Below are 17,820 nucleotides of genomic sequence, written 5' to 3' on the forward strand. Positions count from 1 at the left end.
CTGTTGCCAGATAGTCTTATATAAGACTATATGGTTTTACAACCATTCACTCCATAGAGAAAAGCCTTTTTTTGTTTGTGATCTCTTATGGCTAACGTTAGATTGGATGCTGTCTTATGATGTCGTAAAGCCAAGTACCCAAAATCCTGGTTATTCTTTTAAGGCCCCCCCTTTTTTTTGGGTGAAAACAAAAGACTTCCGAGTACGGTAGTTATTCATACCAGACGACCACTGCTGCGCCGTACTACACCACTGCTGCGCCGTACTACACCACTGCTGCGCCGTACTACACCACTGCTGCGCCGTACTACACCACGACGTATGCGGCCCCCACTTACTACACTACAAAGGCGCCCGAGTACTACCCCACAACATATGCGGCCCCCACTTACTACACCGAGGCTCCCATGTACTATGGGACAAAGGCTCCTGAATACTACACCACCACGTATGCAGCTCCCACTTACTATATGGAGGAACCAAAATACTACTCCGCACCGAGCTATTACACGGAAGCGCCAGTATATTATACCACTCCAAGCTACTACACCGAGGCTCCACTTACTATACCACAAAGGCTCCGGATCAGGAGTATTACACCACAACTTACGCTTCACCAGTTTACTACACCGAGGCCCCGAAATATTACTCTGCTCCAAGCTACACTACAACCGTGTCGTACTACACAACTACAGAGGCGCCTAAGTATTACGTAGCACCAACCTACTACACTGAAGCCGCCCCATCTTATTACTCCGAGCCGACCTACTACACTGAAGCCTCGAAGTACTACGTTGCCCCAAGTTACTACACCACGACTGCTCCTTCGTACTACGTCGAACCTACTTACTACACCACAACTTATGCTGCTCCGTCTTACTATACTGAGGCTGCTGAATACTACACAACTAAAGCCCCAGAGTACTACACAAAGAAAGCTGAATACTACACCACCACTTACGCCGCTCCAGCTTATTACACTGAGGCTCCCAAATATTCGGCTCCACAATACACTACAACATATGCGGCTCCAAGCTATTATACAGAAGCCCCGAAGTACTACACTACAACATATGCCACTCCGGTTTACTACACCGAAGCTCCTCAATACTATACCACAAAGGCAACTGAATACTACACAACTGCCGCCCCGGAGTATTACACGAAGAAAGCTGAGTACTACACCACAACATACGCTGCTCCAGCTTACTACACTGAGTCTCCCAAGTATTACCAGACAGAGGCACCGCAATATTATACTACAAAGGCCCCCGAATACACCACAACGTACGGTGCCCCAAGCTACTACGCTGAGGCGCCCAAGTACTACACCACCACCTACGCTGCTCCGGCTTACTACACTGAGGCTGCTGAATACTACACCACAAAGGCTGCTGAATACTACACAACCACTTAGGCCTACGCTGCTCCAGCTTACTACACTGAGGCCCCTAAATATTACCAGACTGAGGCTCCAAGATATTATACTACAAAGGCCCCCGAGTATACCACAGCATATGCTACTCCTAGCTACTACACCGAGGCACCGAAGTACTACACAACAACCTATGCAACCCCATCCTACTACACTGAGGCTCCCAAGTACTATTATTCGTGAAAATTGCGTTGTCCATCAAGCTCGATGATGGAATATTCAGATTTGGTTTTATCATTTACAGTCCTCGTTCCAAGTATTTCCATTAATGCATTCAGCAGTCGTTCCATACAAATGTTTCCAAATGAATTGTTGAATACAGATATAATGCCGTTAACAAATCCCCTCGTTGTTTTTATTCTGTATCAAATAAAGCTAATGAAAACTATTTGTTTCTCTACAACATTGAAATTTCTGAACGCATTTATGCACTAGAACATTAGTGAGAATTACATCATTGGTATTCATCAGTCTGGTATAATTTATATAGCTATTTAGTTGCGTAGCATAGAACATTGCTTTAATTCATAGCATTGGCTAATTAACATAGAATTGGGCAAGGTTGAAATCCACTTATCTTTACAGTGTTTAATTGCGTAGCGTACAATTTTTTAGTTTGCATTTCCACCACTAATGTTAATTTCCTAATTTCAACCTGAAATTCCCTTAAAAGGAAATGCTCAAATATTCGGACTAGATGTTAGAAGTTTTGGTTTGCCGGTTTGAATTATAGTTGTTGAAAAAAAAAAAAAAAAAGTGTTGCGCTAAGCTCTTGAATGACATGCTAGTATCCTTCAGACCTGTCACGATGGACCGAATCGTATAGTACAGCTTTTGATCCGATCTATCATGACATCAGCTGATAGCTCTTACCTCTCTATTCAGCCTTGCATTGGAATGGTATACATTCCCACCCATACCAACGCTTGACGTTTCGAGTTGAACTTACAGACTCTTGGTTACTAGCAATCCCAACATTGGGAGGGTACCATACCCAGTCATTTCAAGTGCCGCTACACATAGAAATGCACTCAACTCTTATATACCGTGAATTTAGGCACCAAACTACGTTGATAAAAAAATCGGGCAATTTCCGACATAAAACTAACTCCCATTTAAATTCTGAGAAAATATTACACAATGTCTTAAATGAACATTATTGGGAAAACAGTGATGAATATCATTTGACTTGACTATAAAACAAATAACTTAATTAAATGTTTAAAATTTCGTATTACTTTCAAGCACTCACGAATTAGGGTGTGGCATCACGCATCAAGACCGTTAACGACATGCAAGAATCCTCCATATCGCCTTGCGGCCGATGTTGGTACTAATTGGCTCACGCATTGTTTAAGTGTTATTCCAGTTGTCGGAAATAAAATTATTCCAGTTGTCGGAAATAAAACAATCTAGGATCGTCACTACCAAATTCTAGCATTTATAGTCAATGTTAATTCCAATCTTGACGTCACGTATCACGTTAATTCATTAACTCATTAAAGTACATATTCACTTTTTTCCTTCAAACTGGTGAAAATTCAAAGCAAAAAAGCGCATGTGCGATCAGTTGAGAATAGTCTGTTTTTCTCTGGTTACGTGCCTTTAAATCGCAATTGCCAAACGCCAAAAGGGAAGAGAATCACAAGGAAATGTGAAAACGTCACTTAAGGTGGGGTAAGAATAATATAGCCCTTGTAATTTTCAACGTCATAGGCTAGTGGCGTGCATTGGGGGACACAAATTCTTATAAAATGAAGACAAATCAAAATTGGAACCAGTCGAGTGGACTCATCGATCGGCAACGGTAGGAAGGAGAGTGTCACACTCACACAGCCGTTCACTATCCAGTCCACATATTCTTACAATCATGGGTAAATATCGTAGTTTCAAACTCAATAATTAAGCTCCCAGCTACAAAACTGAAGCCCCAAAGTACTATCGATAGCCCTTTGATTTTAATCAGCTTGCTAACAAAAACAATGTTCCACTTTTTAATGTAAAGTTCTACTGGTTGACGTTATTGATCATCACAATTTCGTTTCAGCTTTATTTATATTCTGAATTGTATCACTTCAGATTGGAATCTGGTACTAGTTCTATTACTATTACGGAACCCTGCAACCGGCATTCGGCCTGTCGTAATTGTTAAGTAAGTCGACGCCGGCACGGGTCGGCGTGATTGTATTTAACGTGAGACTCGATTCGCATACGTACGCGCGAGAGCACAAGGGAAAAGAGACTGCCCGTCGAGGCGAGAAGGCTCTCGCCTCGCACGTGGCAAGGGTGAGAGACCTCTGGTGGTCGACGTGGTAGGCCTAGAATGTCTAGTACACAACAACCCTCCTCGAGCTGTTATAGCGCACAAGCGCAGATAAACAGCTGAACACAAAAGACATGATGCTCCCCCCTTTCAAAAAACTACATGAATGGAAATTCAGCCAGTACATTATACATCAAATATTATGAATGGAAATTCAGCCAGTACATTACACATCAAATATTACTCTCTTCTTTCGTACACGTTCGCTCCGACGTACGGGCTGCCGTCCTGCGTCTGCTGATGTATCGCCCGAACTGCTGGCGGCCCCAAGGGGAAGAGACGCGCCCGAAAAGTTGTCCTGTTGTTCGCCGTCCGTCTGCCCGGCTGCCGCGTGCTGAACGTCAGTGCTGTCACCCGCGCCATCGCCATCGTGAACTGCTGGCGGCTCGTTTGTCTCCGGAACAGCTACCATCGGGCGGAGGAATCTTCGGTTACGCCACAACACACTCCCACTTGCGAATTTTATCCGGTAGGATCGATAGCGACCTATGCTGACTACGACGCCGACCTTGTCCCAGAGCTTTGTCTTTGGCTCCCGCACCCGAACGTGGGTGCCCAATGGTAGCGGGGCGAGTGGGCGAGCGTGCTCGTCGTAGCGGAACTTTACCTCCGCGTCGATCGCTGTTTGCCGGTCACGGCCTTCCATGGCCGACCGCCAATGGGTGGCATATGCCGTCCGGTGTGCTGGAAAAATGGACCGTAACGGATGTCCAAAAACCATTTCCGCCGGTGACTTGCCGTTTTCTCTCGGGGTGTTTCGGAATTCCAACATTCCGCGGGCGAACTCGTCCGATGTGATATCACCGTGGGGTGAAATTTTTGTCACTAGGTCCTTCATCGCTGCAACTGCTGCTTCCGCGTGGCCGTTGCTTTGGGGGTAGTGTGGCGTAGAGCTGCCCCACGCTACGCCCCATTGGCTTAATTTGGTCTGGAAACTGTGGGCTTCGAACTGTGGGCCGTTGTCGGACCGCAGCCGCACGGGGACGCCCAGGTCGACGAAATTTTCAATTACGGCCTGTGTAACTTCCCGCGCCGACGGGTCGTGGCGCCATTGGTGAACGATGGGCCATCCGGAAAGGCGGTCCGCGTAGACGAGGACGTGTAGCGAGCCCAGCTGAAAAAGGTCGGCCGAAACATCTTCAAATACCCGTGTTGGCAGGGGGTCGCGCATTAGGGGCTCCTTCTGTTGATGCGGGAGTCGCTCTTGACATGCCTGGCAGCTTTCCACCCATAAGGTTATGTCGTTCGACATACCCGGCCAAAAGACGGTTTGACGCGCCCGGCGCTTCATTCGTACGATGCCCTGATGGGCCGCGTGGAGCTTTTTGATTAACTCCCGGCGGGCCGGCCGTGGAATGACGATGCGGCGGCCGAAGAGGACGAGGCCGTCGTCTACCGATAGTTCTTCTCGGACAGACCAATATTGACGAACGCCCAGGGCTGTCTGATTGCGTGGTGTCCGGAATCCCGTTGATATCGCCGCCATGAGCTCGACGTAATCGGAGTCCGATGCAGCTACAGCTCTCAATTCGTCCAGCATGGGGTCGGACAGGTGAGACTCCACGTCGATGCCGTCCTCCTCCATCTCGTCGGTGGCCTGTTGTATACTGCTGACCTGACGGATCACCACACGTCTGGCAAAAGACTGGACGTCGTCGTTGGCCATCTCGTCGTCGGGGCTCGGGTCGTTCACAGGAGCCCTGGAAAGGGCGTCCGGAATGGAGTGGCTCCGTCCTTTCCGCCATATGGTCGAAAAAAACAAATGGGGACAACCGCTCCTTTAAACGCTGGAGTTTGGGATTTTCTACCGCGTCCAGGGTGTATTTGTCCAGGATAGTGACCAACGCCTGATGGTCCACAACCAGCTGAAACGATGGTAATCCCAGGAGATAGAGGCGGCACTTACGCATCGCCCATTCGACGGCTGCCAGTTCCAGCTCCACAATGGGGTAACGCGATTCTGTGTCGGTGCACCACCGAGAGTTGGCGTCGACGAGTTTCCAGATGTCTTCGTGACGCTGAAGCAGCGCATAGCCCATGCCGTTCTTCCGAGAAGCGTCGACCTGCAGCGACGTCTCCAGCTCCGGATTAAAAGGCGCTAGGATAGGTGGCGCCACGAGAGCAGCCTTGACCGCGTCGAAGGCGTGGTCGTGGTCGGCTGTCCATAAAAAGGGTGTCCTGGAGCTCAGAAGGGGGCGCAGCGGTGTTTTTGCGGCTGCCACCTCTGTAGAAAATCCGGCTAGTTGCTCGACGAGCCCCATGAAGGAGCGCAGCTCCGTGATGTTGGTTGGTTTCGGAAAATCCGAGATGGCCCGTATCTTTTCTGGATCAACGGATACGCCTCCCGGTTGGATTTGAAAACCAACCCACTGGACCTGCGTGCGAGCAAATTGAAATTTTTTCAGGCTGAATGTGATACTGGATTTCCTGGCCGCTGACAGTACCGCGCATACTCCCGCTACGTGTTCCGGGAAGGAATTATCAAAGCGGAGAAGGTCGTCCACTACCCGGACGGTGTTGCTGACGTTCTCGAAGGCTAGGTCGGCGCGCCGGTTGTATTCATCGCTGGAACTGCACAACCCCATCGGAGCTCACAAATATTTGTACCTGCCCCATGGTGTCATGAAAACGGTGAGATGCTGCGACGAGGGTGCTAGGGGGATCTGGTAATATCCGTTGGCCGCATCGAACGTCGAGAAGAATTTGGCGTCCCCCGTGATTTCCGCCACCGCGTCCCGCGGTGCTCGAGTGGGATGAGTTGGCCGTCGCACGAATCGGTTGAGACGCGTATGATCGACGCATATGCGTAATGAGCCGTCAGACTTGCGTGTTACGACAAGTGGAGCCGCCCAGTCCGATGGTTCGGTCACAGGGCATATGATTTTCTTTTCAACGTAGTCGTCCAACAATTTCTTCACAGCCGGGCGGTCGGCGAAGGGAAGGGGTCTGGATCCGTTGACGTAGAAAGGGGTGGCGTCGTCCGTCAGCTCGATAATCATCTCCGGTCCTTCCATGCAGTTGAGTGAGCCTGTTTGGTCAAAGACGTCGTTGAACTGTCTGGCAATATCGTTCCCAATACGTTGAATGTCGTCTGGTGACGGATCTAGAGGAACAATTCCGTCATAAACGTACGGTGCCTTGCGGCGGTTTGCTGTCTGAAGGGAATTAATCTGCATGCCGTGACGTGAATTCTTCCATGGCCTCGGGTATTCGTCGTGGAGAATTCCCAGGTTGATGCAGTCGTACCACGACAATAAAAGTCCCGAGATATCGGGGCTGAACGTGATAGTGATGCTTGCTGCCGTCCCTTCGTACGTGGCCGTAAACTCCTTTTCCCCTATTACTAGCAACGGTGTGGATCTGTCCGCCATAACGAGGTCGAAAGTGGATGACGACAAGTTTGCTTCAGAGAATCCTAGCGCGTGCAACACGTCCATTCCGCCAACAGTCGCCTCTGCCCCGCCGTCCGGAGTCACCTTCTCAATAGTGGTGGCTGCCTGTCCGGTCGAATGGCCCAGCTGTATGGAAATGGTGGGCGCCGGGCGTCGTCGCCTGCTGGCTTGCACATTGCCCACCACTATACGCTTCATATGCGCTCGTGAACGGCTTCCGTCGTGGTATCGACCGCCGCTGCTACCAGCGCCACCGCCAGCCGAACCGCCACCGCTACTGCTAGCACCACCGCTGTCCGCCGGCTCCGATTTCGGTTTTTTGGAATTGGGGCAGCATGGAGAGAAATGGTTGTTTGTGCCGCACAGATGGCACTGTTTGCCCATTGCTGGACATGTCTCACCCGCCCGGTGTGACAGGCGTCCGCACGACCCGCACCTGCTGGTGTCGGTCTGCCGTACTGACCCTTGGTGCCGAGTTTGCATGTGAGAGATGACCGGCGCGTTGCTCAATGACTTCTCGTTGGCCTTGGCTGCCTCCTCGCTGCGACATATGTTGACGGTGTGTTGCAGCGTCGGGAACGGGCTCAGCGCGAGCAGCTTCCTTCTGGTCTCGGAGTCGCGTATACCCGCCATGATGCGGGTCGTCAGCCGAGTGTCGGAACAGGTGACGCATAAGTCGGCTGCTTCTGCCAATCCACGCAAACGAATATAGAAATCGTCGAAAGTTTCTGAGGTGCTCTGACGACAGTCCTCGAAAGCGACGCGATCAAGTGCGATATTTCGCTTTGATCGGATGTACGTGTTGATTTGGTCCAGGACGTCTGTCGGTGATAATGGTGTCGCTGAAGGAATTCCGAGCGCCACCTCCACAATCTGCTGCATGGCTGGGTCGAGGACCATCCGGAAGGCGGCCATTTGTTCGTTGGAAGGGTACGTCGACAGCTGATTCAATTGGCAGAAATCGTTCCAACGATTCCTCCACGTACGTAGTTGAGAGAGCGACGCGTCGCCGTGTAGCTTGTCCAGGCATGATGGGTCGATTCTACGTCGTTGTTGCGCTCCTCCTCCAGCGCCACCACCGCCGCCAGCGCCGGGCAAACCTCCGCCACTGCCACCAGCGCCACCGCTAGCCGAACCTCCACCGATGCCACCAGCGCCACCGCCACCCTGTAGCAGCAGCTGTAATTGTTGAGTAATGGCGGTCAATTGTTGCGTCATCGCCTGCTGATTCTGTTCGACCGAGGCGATCCGACCGACTGCCGCCGACGCTGCTGCTGCGGCGGCTGCTGCCGCGTCTAATGCGTCGTCCACCGACGCCATTGTGCCGGCTGTGCTTGGCCGTGACGACCCGGGCAGGTCTGAAGTCGGCAGATGTACACGGGATGAAGACCTTAAATTATAGGTGTGTCCGGATGTGGACATAAACCTGCTTGCGGCCTGCGGATTGTCACTCTAGGTCAGTGTCGCTCGATCGACGTGGCACTCGGTTTAGATCGTATCACGTGATATAGACGCTCGCTGCGCCATAAAAACTTGGCCACACACACACGGGGACGGCAAGAGAGACGAAAATGGCCGCCGCGCCGCCTCAATAAACCGTGGAGTACGTAGAGGCGAAAGACACCGCCCCACGAAAAGTAAAATGTATATCGAAATGGCCCGATGCCATGCACACGTGATGAAATACAGGCCTCCCGTAGAGTATACACTGTAGGATAGATAGTTACCACAGCCCGTACGGGCAGAGCCGGTGGAGGTGCACAAACACGAGATGCCAAGATGGCCGCCGCGTGGGGCATGGACACCAACGCACTGCAACGCTTCTCCACCGCACACGAAAAGAATTATGTCAGGTGACGAGGATGAAACTCGGAACACACTGAACACACTGAGGGATCGTAGATTAGTCCATCTGCGCCATGTTAAGTAAGTCGACGCCGGCACGGGTCGGCGTGATTGTATTTAACGTGAGACTCGATTCGCATACGTACGCGCGAGAGCACAAGGGAAAAGAGACTGCCCGTCGAGGCGAGAAGGCTCTCGCCTCGCACGTGGCAAGGGTGAGAGACCTCTGGTGGTCGACGTGGTAGGCCTAGAATGTCTAGTACACAACAGTAATGGCTAGCATTCACGTAGTGAGACATTGCACGTCACATGCATATCGGAAATACAAACTCATGTAGATAAGTAGTGTAAGTGAAGTGAAGTGAATAAGTGTTTTTTTTCCTTTTTTTGATCAGATAACGATTATTTTTCATAATGAATCAGCATACAGTGTTAATTCGCGAATAATGCGTCCCTCCAACGCGTCTCACGACAACAAAAGCGCCAAGCCAAAAGGTGGGGGCGGGTACGAATATTGGCTGTTACGTCACTGCCTGCCAGGTGCGTGTCGTAACCACAGGGCTAATGAATCAAAACAAGGTGACTTTGGCGTCATATAAAATGAAAAGACACATGTGTTTCGATTCAGTGTATTAGTGAGTAACTTGGACAGGGCAACAGCAGAACAATATCTGTCATCAGTTGCATTTCACATCGTGTTTTCCAGCCTTTCAGTTATGGATAATTTGACGTTTTATTGAACTATTTAAAAAATCGAATCGTAAAAATTGAAGCTGGGATCAATCTTAATATCATCAATCAATTGTAATGCATTTGTGTGTACTTGCGTAGCATTCAGGTGAATTAAGAAATTTAAATGTGTGTATTATCTTGTTTCAGCTCACTACGGCGCGATGCTGCTGCTGGCTGTTGTTGCTCTTTCGCATTTTGTTCAATCTTTTTGCACTTGTTATGTAACTCCTCGAAATCTAATTCCTGGGAAGTTTTAGCAATTTACAAAAAATTGTGCACACATCAAATAAGGTAAATAATGCCAACACAGAAGCCACTTGAACTTCATTTCTGTGTTGATGCTTCCAGTTATTTTGACCATGTGAAAACGTAACTAAAAGTACCTCACAATTTATTGCAGAATCCCTATCGGATCTTTTTTAGATCTATTTCAAATTGAAATAGGATTACACCCAAACGCTCGCTTTACTGTAGGACTAATGAAAAACTGTGTATGTAGGGAGTAACACATGAAAAGTGTATTAAGCAAAACGAATTAGCCTAGACAACAAAGATGAAAATGAAATTTGGACACTCCCGAGTATCACATTTAAGGGCATGAACGATCGAATTTAAATAGATGCAAGCTATTCGTTTCGAATAGAATCATGAGGTGATCATATGTAAATATGTGACAGGAAAATCGTGAAAGCCTTCGGATGAAAGGATATTTGAAATTTATAGCCCAGACTTCCTGACAACATCATTTCAATTCCAAAGATGAAAATGAACTAGCTTTGAGACATTGAAAGTGTTAACGTCTCATTTGTATCCGAAAATGTCTTAATTGCTTCCGAGGATTTCGGCTGGTTATTAAGGAAGTAAATTGTAGCTTGCTTTCAACAAGGCTTGCTCAGATCAAAAGAGCTGACGTGAGTGGAAGCACTAAATAATCGTTTCATTTCACCAGGCAGTCAAATTAACAGTGCTAGCTTTGCAATCAATTTGAGCTTTGCTATCATCAGAATAGACGATAGGCAGCTCCTTTGAAAAGTCGTACCAAGCGTCCAGAGTCGGAAATCCAAGTTGCGTCGTCACCAACTCCACCGGAATATTTGGACGATAACTAACGGTATAAGTGTAAGAACTATTATTTCATTTCAGTACAAGAAAAAGTAATAGGACAAAACACGAGGATCAAAATCTTGGACTGATGCGATCGACTGGAAAATGCAAAAATTAAACTACAGAAACTTGTGAAGAGAAAAGAAATGCAGAAAAGACGTCTAGTTCTAATAATTTTTCTGGTAAACGAATGCATGTCCAAGAATTTTGACCACTCTTTCCAGAAATAACACGATATCGTACAAAACCCGTTCGTTGAAATCCTGTAAAATAACAAGTTACGTTTATCAACTTAAAACTTTTAATGGCAAGGATAAAAGTAGCTAAAAACAATTTTTTAAAGTAAGAAACAACAAAGAATGAAGAATAAGCAAATAAAACTTGTGCCTGAATCCCCTGTCAGATAAGGCACTTTGGAAATGTCTTACAAATTAATCAAATAAATAAATTAATAATAAAAAAAAAGCCGGAATACGTACGCCTTGATGAGTGTCTTTAATGCAAGTTTTCTCTCCCTGTCTGCAAACCAGCTTATTAAATGGGACGACATTCGTGGAGCGTGATTATACAGTCGGAAAAAACGTCGAAAATTTGCCAACGCCCAGGATGAACGTACCTCTAAGGCGTGTGCAACACATTCGTCGGATTTTTCTGTAGGAGTCAGGCTAGCCATAGTGGTATTTAAATCTGCATATAAACAACAAGTTTGTAAATACTAATTAGCCCCACGAATTAAAAGAAATAAAAACAAAACAAAACAAAACAAAACAAAACAAAAACACTTTTGTTTACGAGAAAAAGAACTACGAACCCATGGTACTCTTCGTGAAAATGTAATACAGGATCCTGTAGGCAATAAACTCTTGGAGGTTCTTCCCGCCTAGTTCATGATGGAGAGCCTTCAACTGCGTTTGACACTGATTGAATTCTTCGTGGTCTGCTGCCTCTAGAGCTAACCGAGCATGTGTTTCATAGACTTCAACCGTGAAAGAATCCCGGATACCCTGCACTGTCAAATCCTGTCTTATTGATTTCATTTGGTCACAGCAGGACCGATAATCGGGGTTAGCTATCCAAGATGTTTTAACCTGTACAAAACGAATACGTTAACAACATAAGTTGAATATGACCACAAATCAGCACTAACTTTATAAAGCGCTTTTTTCAGAATATGTACGGGTCTAACAGTCGACGGATCAGGAGCAGCAGTCAACCTAAAAAATGGCTTCTCAACTTCGCAACACGTACCAACAATAAGTAAATTTGACCAATCTTCTTCCCCAGTGACGTCTTCCCTGTACAGACTGCTATCCGCCAACGTCGAAAGCCTTATATTCTTGGGGACGTGAAAGCGAGCCTGACGCTTACGCAGTTTGTCTGGAGAACTCCAATTGGCTCCCAAGACGGTTCGGTTCCCAGACCCCAAAACTGCACCTACTTTCCCTGTAGCACCCACTAACTTTTTTTGGTTTTTTCTCTTCTGTTTCTTTTGTTGGGATTTTGTGAGCTTTTTGAATGGGGTTGGTGATGAGCGACTAAAGGGAGACGATCGTGAATGGGAGGGGGAACGGCTTCGAGACCGCGATGTGGAACGACTGCTCGAACGTCTTCTACTAGCCGGTGAACGAATTGGAGATCGAGATCGTGATCGAGAAGAAGATGATGACGATGACGACGATGAGGATTTTCTCAGGGCAGCACCGTAAAGTGCTTTCCGTTGTCCTTTCAGCTGAAATGAGATTTGATTTTGTTTATTGCCAGCTGATGCCTTCAACGCAGATATTCCTAGAATGGAAGCCCCTGTCTTATAGGAGCTATTGCTCAAATTGGTTGGTTTTCCATTTTTTAAAGATGGAGCAACACTTGTAACTGATTTGACGGCCGAAATTTCTACGCCACTGGGTGTAGCTTTAAAAGGAGAGACATTCTGTCCAGAATTTGGGATCATCCTGAATCCAGAAGCCCCTCCAGCTGGCGAGCCTCCAACAGTAACTCCAGCTTTTGTGGGAGTCACACTAAATCCCGATGTCCCTGCCTTCATGCCAGAGGCAACTCCGCTTGTTGGCACGTTTATTTCTACCTAAAAATGAAAAAGACGATTGGTTAAATCAATTTTTTTCCTGTGACAAACTAATTCAGCTTACCCTTGACAAATTTGGGAGGGGCTCGTTATCCCAATCTTTAGTAAAGACTATTCCGTCTCTTTGAGCTGAAGAGATTTTTCCCTTAAGAATCAATTCAACCAAATCTTGGTCAACACACGATTTACATTTGGTATAACAGCGTTCAATGTAATGACGGAGATTAGGAGGCCAGTCGTCCACCATTCGCGAAATTTTAGATTGCGCAAGGACTCGCTCCGGAGACTTGCTCGAAATTTTAGATTGCGCAAGGACTCGCTCCGGAGACTTACTACGATTATCCTGCTGACCACTAGCAGCCACTTGTGGGTTAGTAGGGTATTGTGGAACCTGTATGGTTCCTGCACTTCCTGGTGACTTATTTTCTTGCTTTGGCTTCTGCAATTTATTGCCCTTAGAGGGAATTGTGAATTTAATAGAACCTGGAGGGGGTGGCTCATATGAAGCTGTAACTGCAGGAGGGGGAGGAGGAGGGGGTAGAGGTGGTGGAAGGCTTGGCAAGGGTGGAGGAACAGAAGCATTTCCTGCAGTAGAAGTAACAGGAGGCATTTGGTAACCATTTCCATTCCAAGTGCCTTGTCCCATCCACTGGCCTTGCATGGGAGTTGCATACCCATACGCCTAAAAAACAGATTGCACTAAAGTATTGATGATAAATTATTTTTTTTAAATTAACTCACGTATGGATAGTATGTCATTTGTCCGTGTGGAACCTGGTAAGGGAACTGCCTGCAAGACACAATTTAATGAGCATCATGAATATTAAAGCTATCTTCATATTCTTTTGTTATTCAACTGTTTAAAGCCAATATTAATGGATTTATTATATTATTTACCTAAATGCATGTAGTATGTACATATTAAGCACATACTACATGCATTTAGGTATACACAAATCTAAGTCACATTACATCTGCAATCATGTAGAAATGAATCGTTTAGTTTAAAAAGCCATTCATTATAACACATTGGACTCCTAGTTATAAATCACACTTTTCTACAACACCCTCTATAAAATTAGGGTACAAAACATTAAAACAGGTATTTGTTTGAAAATTCCCTAAAATACTACTTACGGGTAGGATTGGCCAGGTATGGCTCCATAATTGTAATAGCCTGCATATGGCTGTTGCCATCCTGCTTGATTAGTTTGTTGTGGGTTGGCTTGTTGCTGTGGGGTATTTGGTTTCCCATCTCCCATTTTAAAATAATTTTTTTTTCAAGGAACAATTTAGTTCTACTCCTCCTTTCTAACACTAATGGAAACTCTTAATCGCCAAACGTTTAGCTATTTTCGTATTCGGCAAACCACAACTGTAGTTTATATCTTCCTATTGGAATTGAAGGTGTTTTTCGTACTTAATAAATCTATAACCAAAAATAACTAAAAAAACGCCTTAAGTATAGGTCAATCAGGTGGACGACGCACAATCACAGCGGAACGATCAGCCTGAAATAATGGAGTTTTCCCTTCACAGCACAAAAGAGAATGGTGTAGAAAGACATCTGGCGGACTGAAACTGAAATGTAAGTGCTTGTCTCTTGAATTGATACGGTATGCGGAAACGGTGAAAACGGTAAACAACCTCACAATCACCAAATCAAATCATGCAATTTAAATAGCAATTAAATCAAGCATGCAAACGTTGCGAATAAAAATTGTTTGAACCATTAAACTACCTTATAACATAGACTTGTGTCTTACGTACATACATTTTTGTTTGTATTGAAATTTACGCAACAGTTATTTTGTAACGGTCTGGTTTAACATTTATTGAACACAGTATCGGCATATCGACAAGATAACCAAAGAAGTTATTGCAAAATATTTTTACCAAACGTCCTCATCGTCGAACGAACCACCGTCTACATCTTCATCATCATAATCATCAAAAAAATCATCAATATCTTCATGGAATACGTCAATATCTTCCATCCAACCGCCATGGGCTTCCCTTTCGTCACCGAAGCCTAATCCGTTACTCGCTCCATTATCATGGCTCGATTCTTCTGAATCTCCGCTGCTCAATTCTTCGTCAGAGGTTTCGTAAGGAAAATTCTGTGCCTGATATGGGCAAAGGGTGGAGGACTGGCTGCGTTCAAACTTGAGACGTATCTTAAGAGAGCCTTTGTTGAAATAATCCATCAGATCATAAGAATTCTCTCTTTCTTCTTTCGAATTCAGCATTCCACTAGGGAGGCCCAGCTCTTTCAGTTTCGGCAGTTGAAGAGAGAGTATCTTGGTTCCAGCCATCGTTAGGCCAGTACATTGGCGAATGCGTAAGGTATGAATGCGTTGCCAGTACTTTGCCATATCGCACCAGTTCGCAATGCTAGACGCTTTGGTACCAATATGGCAGCATTCGAGGTCCATATGTAATAACGAACTTTTTTCTTCAAACAAGTGCGAATATCGCGCATCAAGGCAAATGTCGCTTTCCAGACGGTTGAGTTTAGGAAGGAAAGCTTCAGGAGGCGAATATCTTTCCTCTGGATTTTCGGTTGGCAATCCCAGCGATGAAGCCAAGAAAATTCGAAGGACCTCCAACTCTTTGCATGCAAGGAGATCTGTAATATCAATGCGGTCGCAAGAAACAAAGGTAAGCTGTTTCAACTGGGAGGCAATGGCTGTAAGAATCGCTTTGCGGTAATCCGTTGACACTTGGATGAAAGTTACAAGTTGGACCTGCAAAACAGACTGATTCTGGTTCCACCTAGAGGTTACAGATAGACTTTAACGTTACCTTAGGGAAATCCGTAACTAAAATTGAACGAAGCTGATCAGGTGTTACAGGACAAGTGTGCAACAGCTGAGAGAAAGTAACTTCCATTAAATTAGGGCACATGCGGCCAATAGCTTTCATCATCATTTGGTCACAAATATTGACAAAGTCAATGCTAGTCAAGGCAATGGGGCCTACAAAAATTATACATAAAAGGGCAATAGGTAATTTTCGTTTTTAAAATGTCAACACATAAAGAAGTTAAAGCAGAACCAAGTTACCAGAAAATGGCACATCAATTTCCCATGGGAGACGAGTACGAGAATTAGTTCCATCACCGTCATCGTATATAATCTGTCCGTGGTTACTTGCACTGACCTCATTTTCTGTTGGAATTTGGTAGAGAAGTTTCACAGCAGAGCTGACCGATGAACTGAAATAATCTATTCTTTGCAAATCCGGAAAGTTACGTAAGAGAAGGGCAACGGAAGATGGGGAAAGTCTGGAGAATTCACGGCTTTTTTGAAATTTTTTCTTTTCTTCAATATCTTCTAACTGTAAGTGTTGAAGGGTGGAGCAAAAAGGAGTAAGATAAGCAGGTGATATTTTTATGTTTACGTAATTTTCTTCTTCGAGGATGGTCCCTTTATCAGCAAAACTACATATTGTTTCTCCGAACATTAATGCAAGAATATCTTTTTTCAGAAAGCGAAAACCGGTAATGCAAAGATGACGGAGTCGTGGGCAGGACATTCCTATACAGTTTAATAATGTCCTGTGATGCTTGTTGAGATAATAAAGTGAAAGAGCTGTCAAATTGGACAAAGTGTTCAAGGATATCACAATAGGGTTCAATTTCTCTATTGATGTTGATTTTGCCACCATTTCGAAGTTTAATTTAAGTTTTTCAATATTTGGAGAATGACTACAAATAGTCTGAACAAACTTTTCATTTGGCTCGGTTTTTGGGAAAACTACATGAGTATCAAGTTCGATAAAGCTATTGTCCAGAACACAGTCTAAAAACACCCAAATGTCTGATTTCTGGTCAGTATCGTAAAAGTTTCTGTTGAATTCACAGACCAGTCTTTTCCTTATCTCATCATTCATTATTCCAACAAGATGATGATTAAGACGACTTCTGACAAAGCATCGAACGTTTGAGCTGGTCAAAAAAGGATTAAGGGAAATCAGGGATGAATACGAATTCATGCCACGGCTGTCTTCAGGCCGATGTTCGGAACAAAGTAGTAAATTACTGAGAATCTCACGATAACAAGCCGTGAAAGCTATCTCTTCAAGGCGAGTGACCACATATCTTTTCCTCATGCCGACGATATGAATGTCACGGATGTAGTTTCAATTAATTTACTCGGATAATCGAGGGAAAATTTTTCATCAACAACTTAGAAACTTATTTATCTTTTATTTTCGTCTGCTCTGTCCATATGTCGTCTGCTTTTTTAAAACTAAGGGCGCCAAAAAGTAGTTTTTCGAAACAATTCTGGGGATAATTGTTGGAATATTGTGATGATGAATACTGCCTGGTGTTGCAGTTAGAATAACGGAAAGGCAATGTGCAGCTTGGAAGGATTCAATCTTCTTTGACACTTTTCAATATGCAAGTAAATATGACGATGTTACAGCTTCCAGGTCATGGCTTTCTCAAGAGAGCCTTTGTTGAAATAATCCATCAGATCATAAGAATTCTCTCTTTCTTCTTTCGAATTCAGCATTCCACTAGGGAGGCCCAGCTCTTTCAGTTTCGGCAGTTGAAGAGAGAGTATCTTGGTTCCAGCCATCGTTAGGCCAGTACATTGGCGAATGCGTAAGGTATGAATGCGTTGCCAGTACTTTGCCATATCGCACCAGTTCGCAATGCTAGACGCTTTGGTACCAATATGGCAGCATTCGAGGTCCATATGTAATAACGAACTTTTTTCTTCAAACAAGTGCGAATATCGCGCATCAAGGCAAATGTCGCTTTCCAGACGGTTGAGTTTAGGAAGGAAAGCTTCAGGAGGCGAATATCTTTCCTCTGGATTTTCGGTTGGCAATCCCAGCGATGAAGCCAAGAAAATTCGAAGGACCTCCAACTCTTTGCATGCAAGGAGATCTGTAATAT

General features: G+C 45.5%; 3 protein-coding genes and 1 pseudogene across 3 annotated transcripts; 1 reads left to right on the forward strand and 3 right to left on the reverse strand.

Moving 5' to 3' along the window:
* Positions 1–191: 191 nt before the first annotated feature.
* LOC123470516 lies at positions 192–1,823 on the forward strand (annotated as a pseudogene).
* A 2,042-nt stretch (positions 1,824–3,865) lies between these two features.
* LOC116936086 (uncharacterized protein K02A2.6-like) lies at positions 3,866–5,512 on the reverse strand. Its single transcript, XM_045170832.1, has one exon. The coding sequence runs from the start codon at positions 5,422–5,424 to the stop codon at positions 3,925–3,927; it is 1,500 nt and encodes a 499-aa protein (XP_045026767.1). The 5' UTR covers positions 5,425–5,512; the 3' UTR covers positions 3,866–3,924.
* Positions 5,513–6,125: 613 nt separating this feature from the next.
* LOC123470511 lies at positions 6,126–9,258 on the reverse strand. Its single transcript, XM_045170830.1, has one exon. It carries the CDS (start codon positions 8,570–8,572, stop codon positions 6,350–6,352), a length of 2,223 nt encoding a protein of 740 aa, XP_045026765.1. The 5' UTR covers positions 8,573–9,258; the 3' UTR covers positions 6,126–6,349.
* Positions 9,259–10,223: 965 nt separating this feature from the next.
* Positions 10,224–17,116, reverse strand: LOC116919643. Its single transcript, XM_032925657.2, has 9 exons — positions 15,977–17,116; positions 15,717–15,889; positions 14,808–15,658; positions 13,653–13,701; positions 12,976–13,593; positions 11,979–12,911; positions 11,643–11,919; positions 11,311–11,518; positions 10,224–10,832 (listed from the first exon to the last, which is right to left on the reverse strand). Exons 1-9 carry the CDS (start codon positions 17,022–17,024, stop codon positions 10,670–10,672), a joined length of 4,320 nt encoding a protein of 1,439 aa, XP_032781548.1. The 5' UTR covers positions 17,025–17,116; the 3' UTR covers positions 10,224–10,669.
* Between the last annotated feature and the right edge of the window lie 704 nt (positions 17,117–17,820).

Source organism: Daphnia magna, linkage group LG3 (assembly GCF_020631705.1).
Source record: "Daphnia magna isolate NIES linkage group LG3, ASM2063170v1.1, whole genome shotgun sequence".
Classification (NCBI taxonomy): domain Eukaryota; kingdom Metazoa; phylum Arthropoda; class Branchiopoda; order Diplostraca; family Daphniidae; genus Daphnia; species Daphnia magna.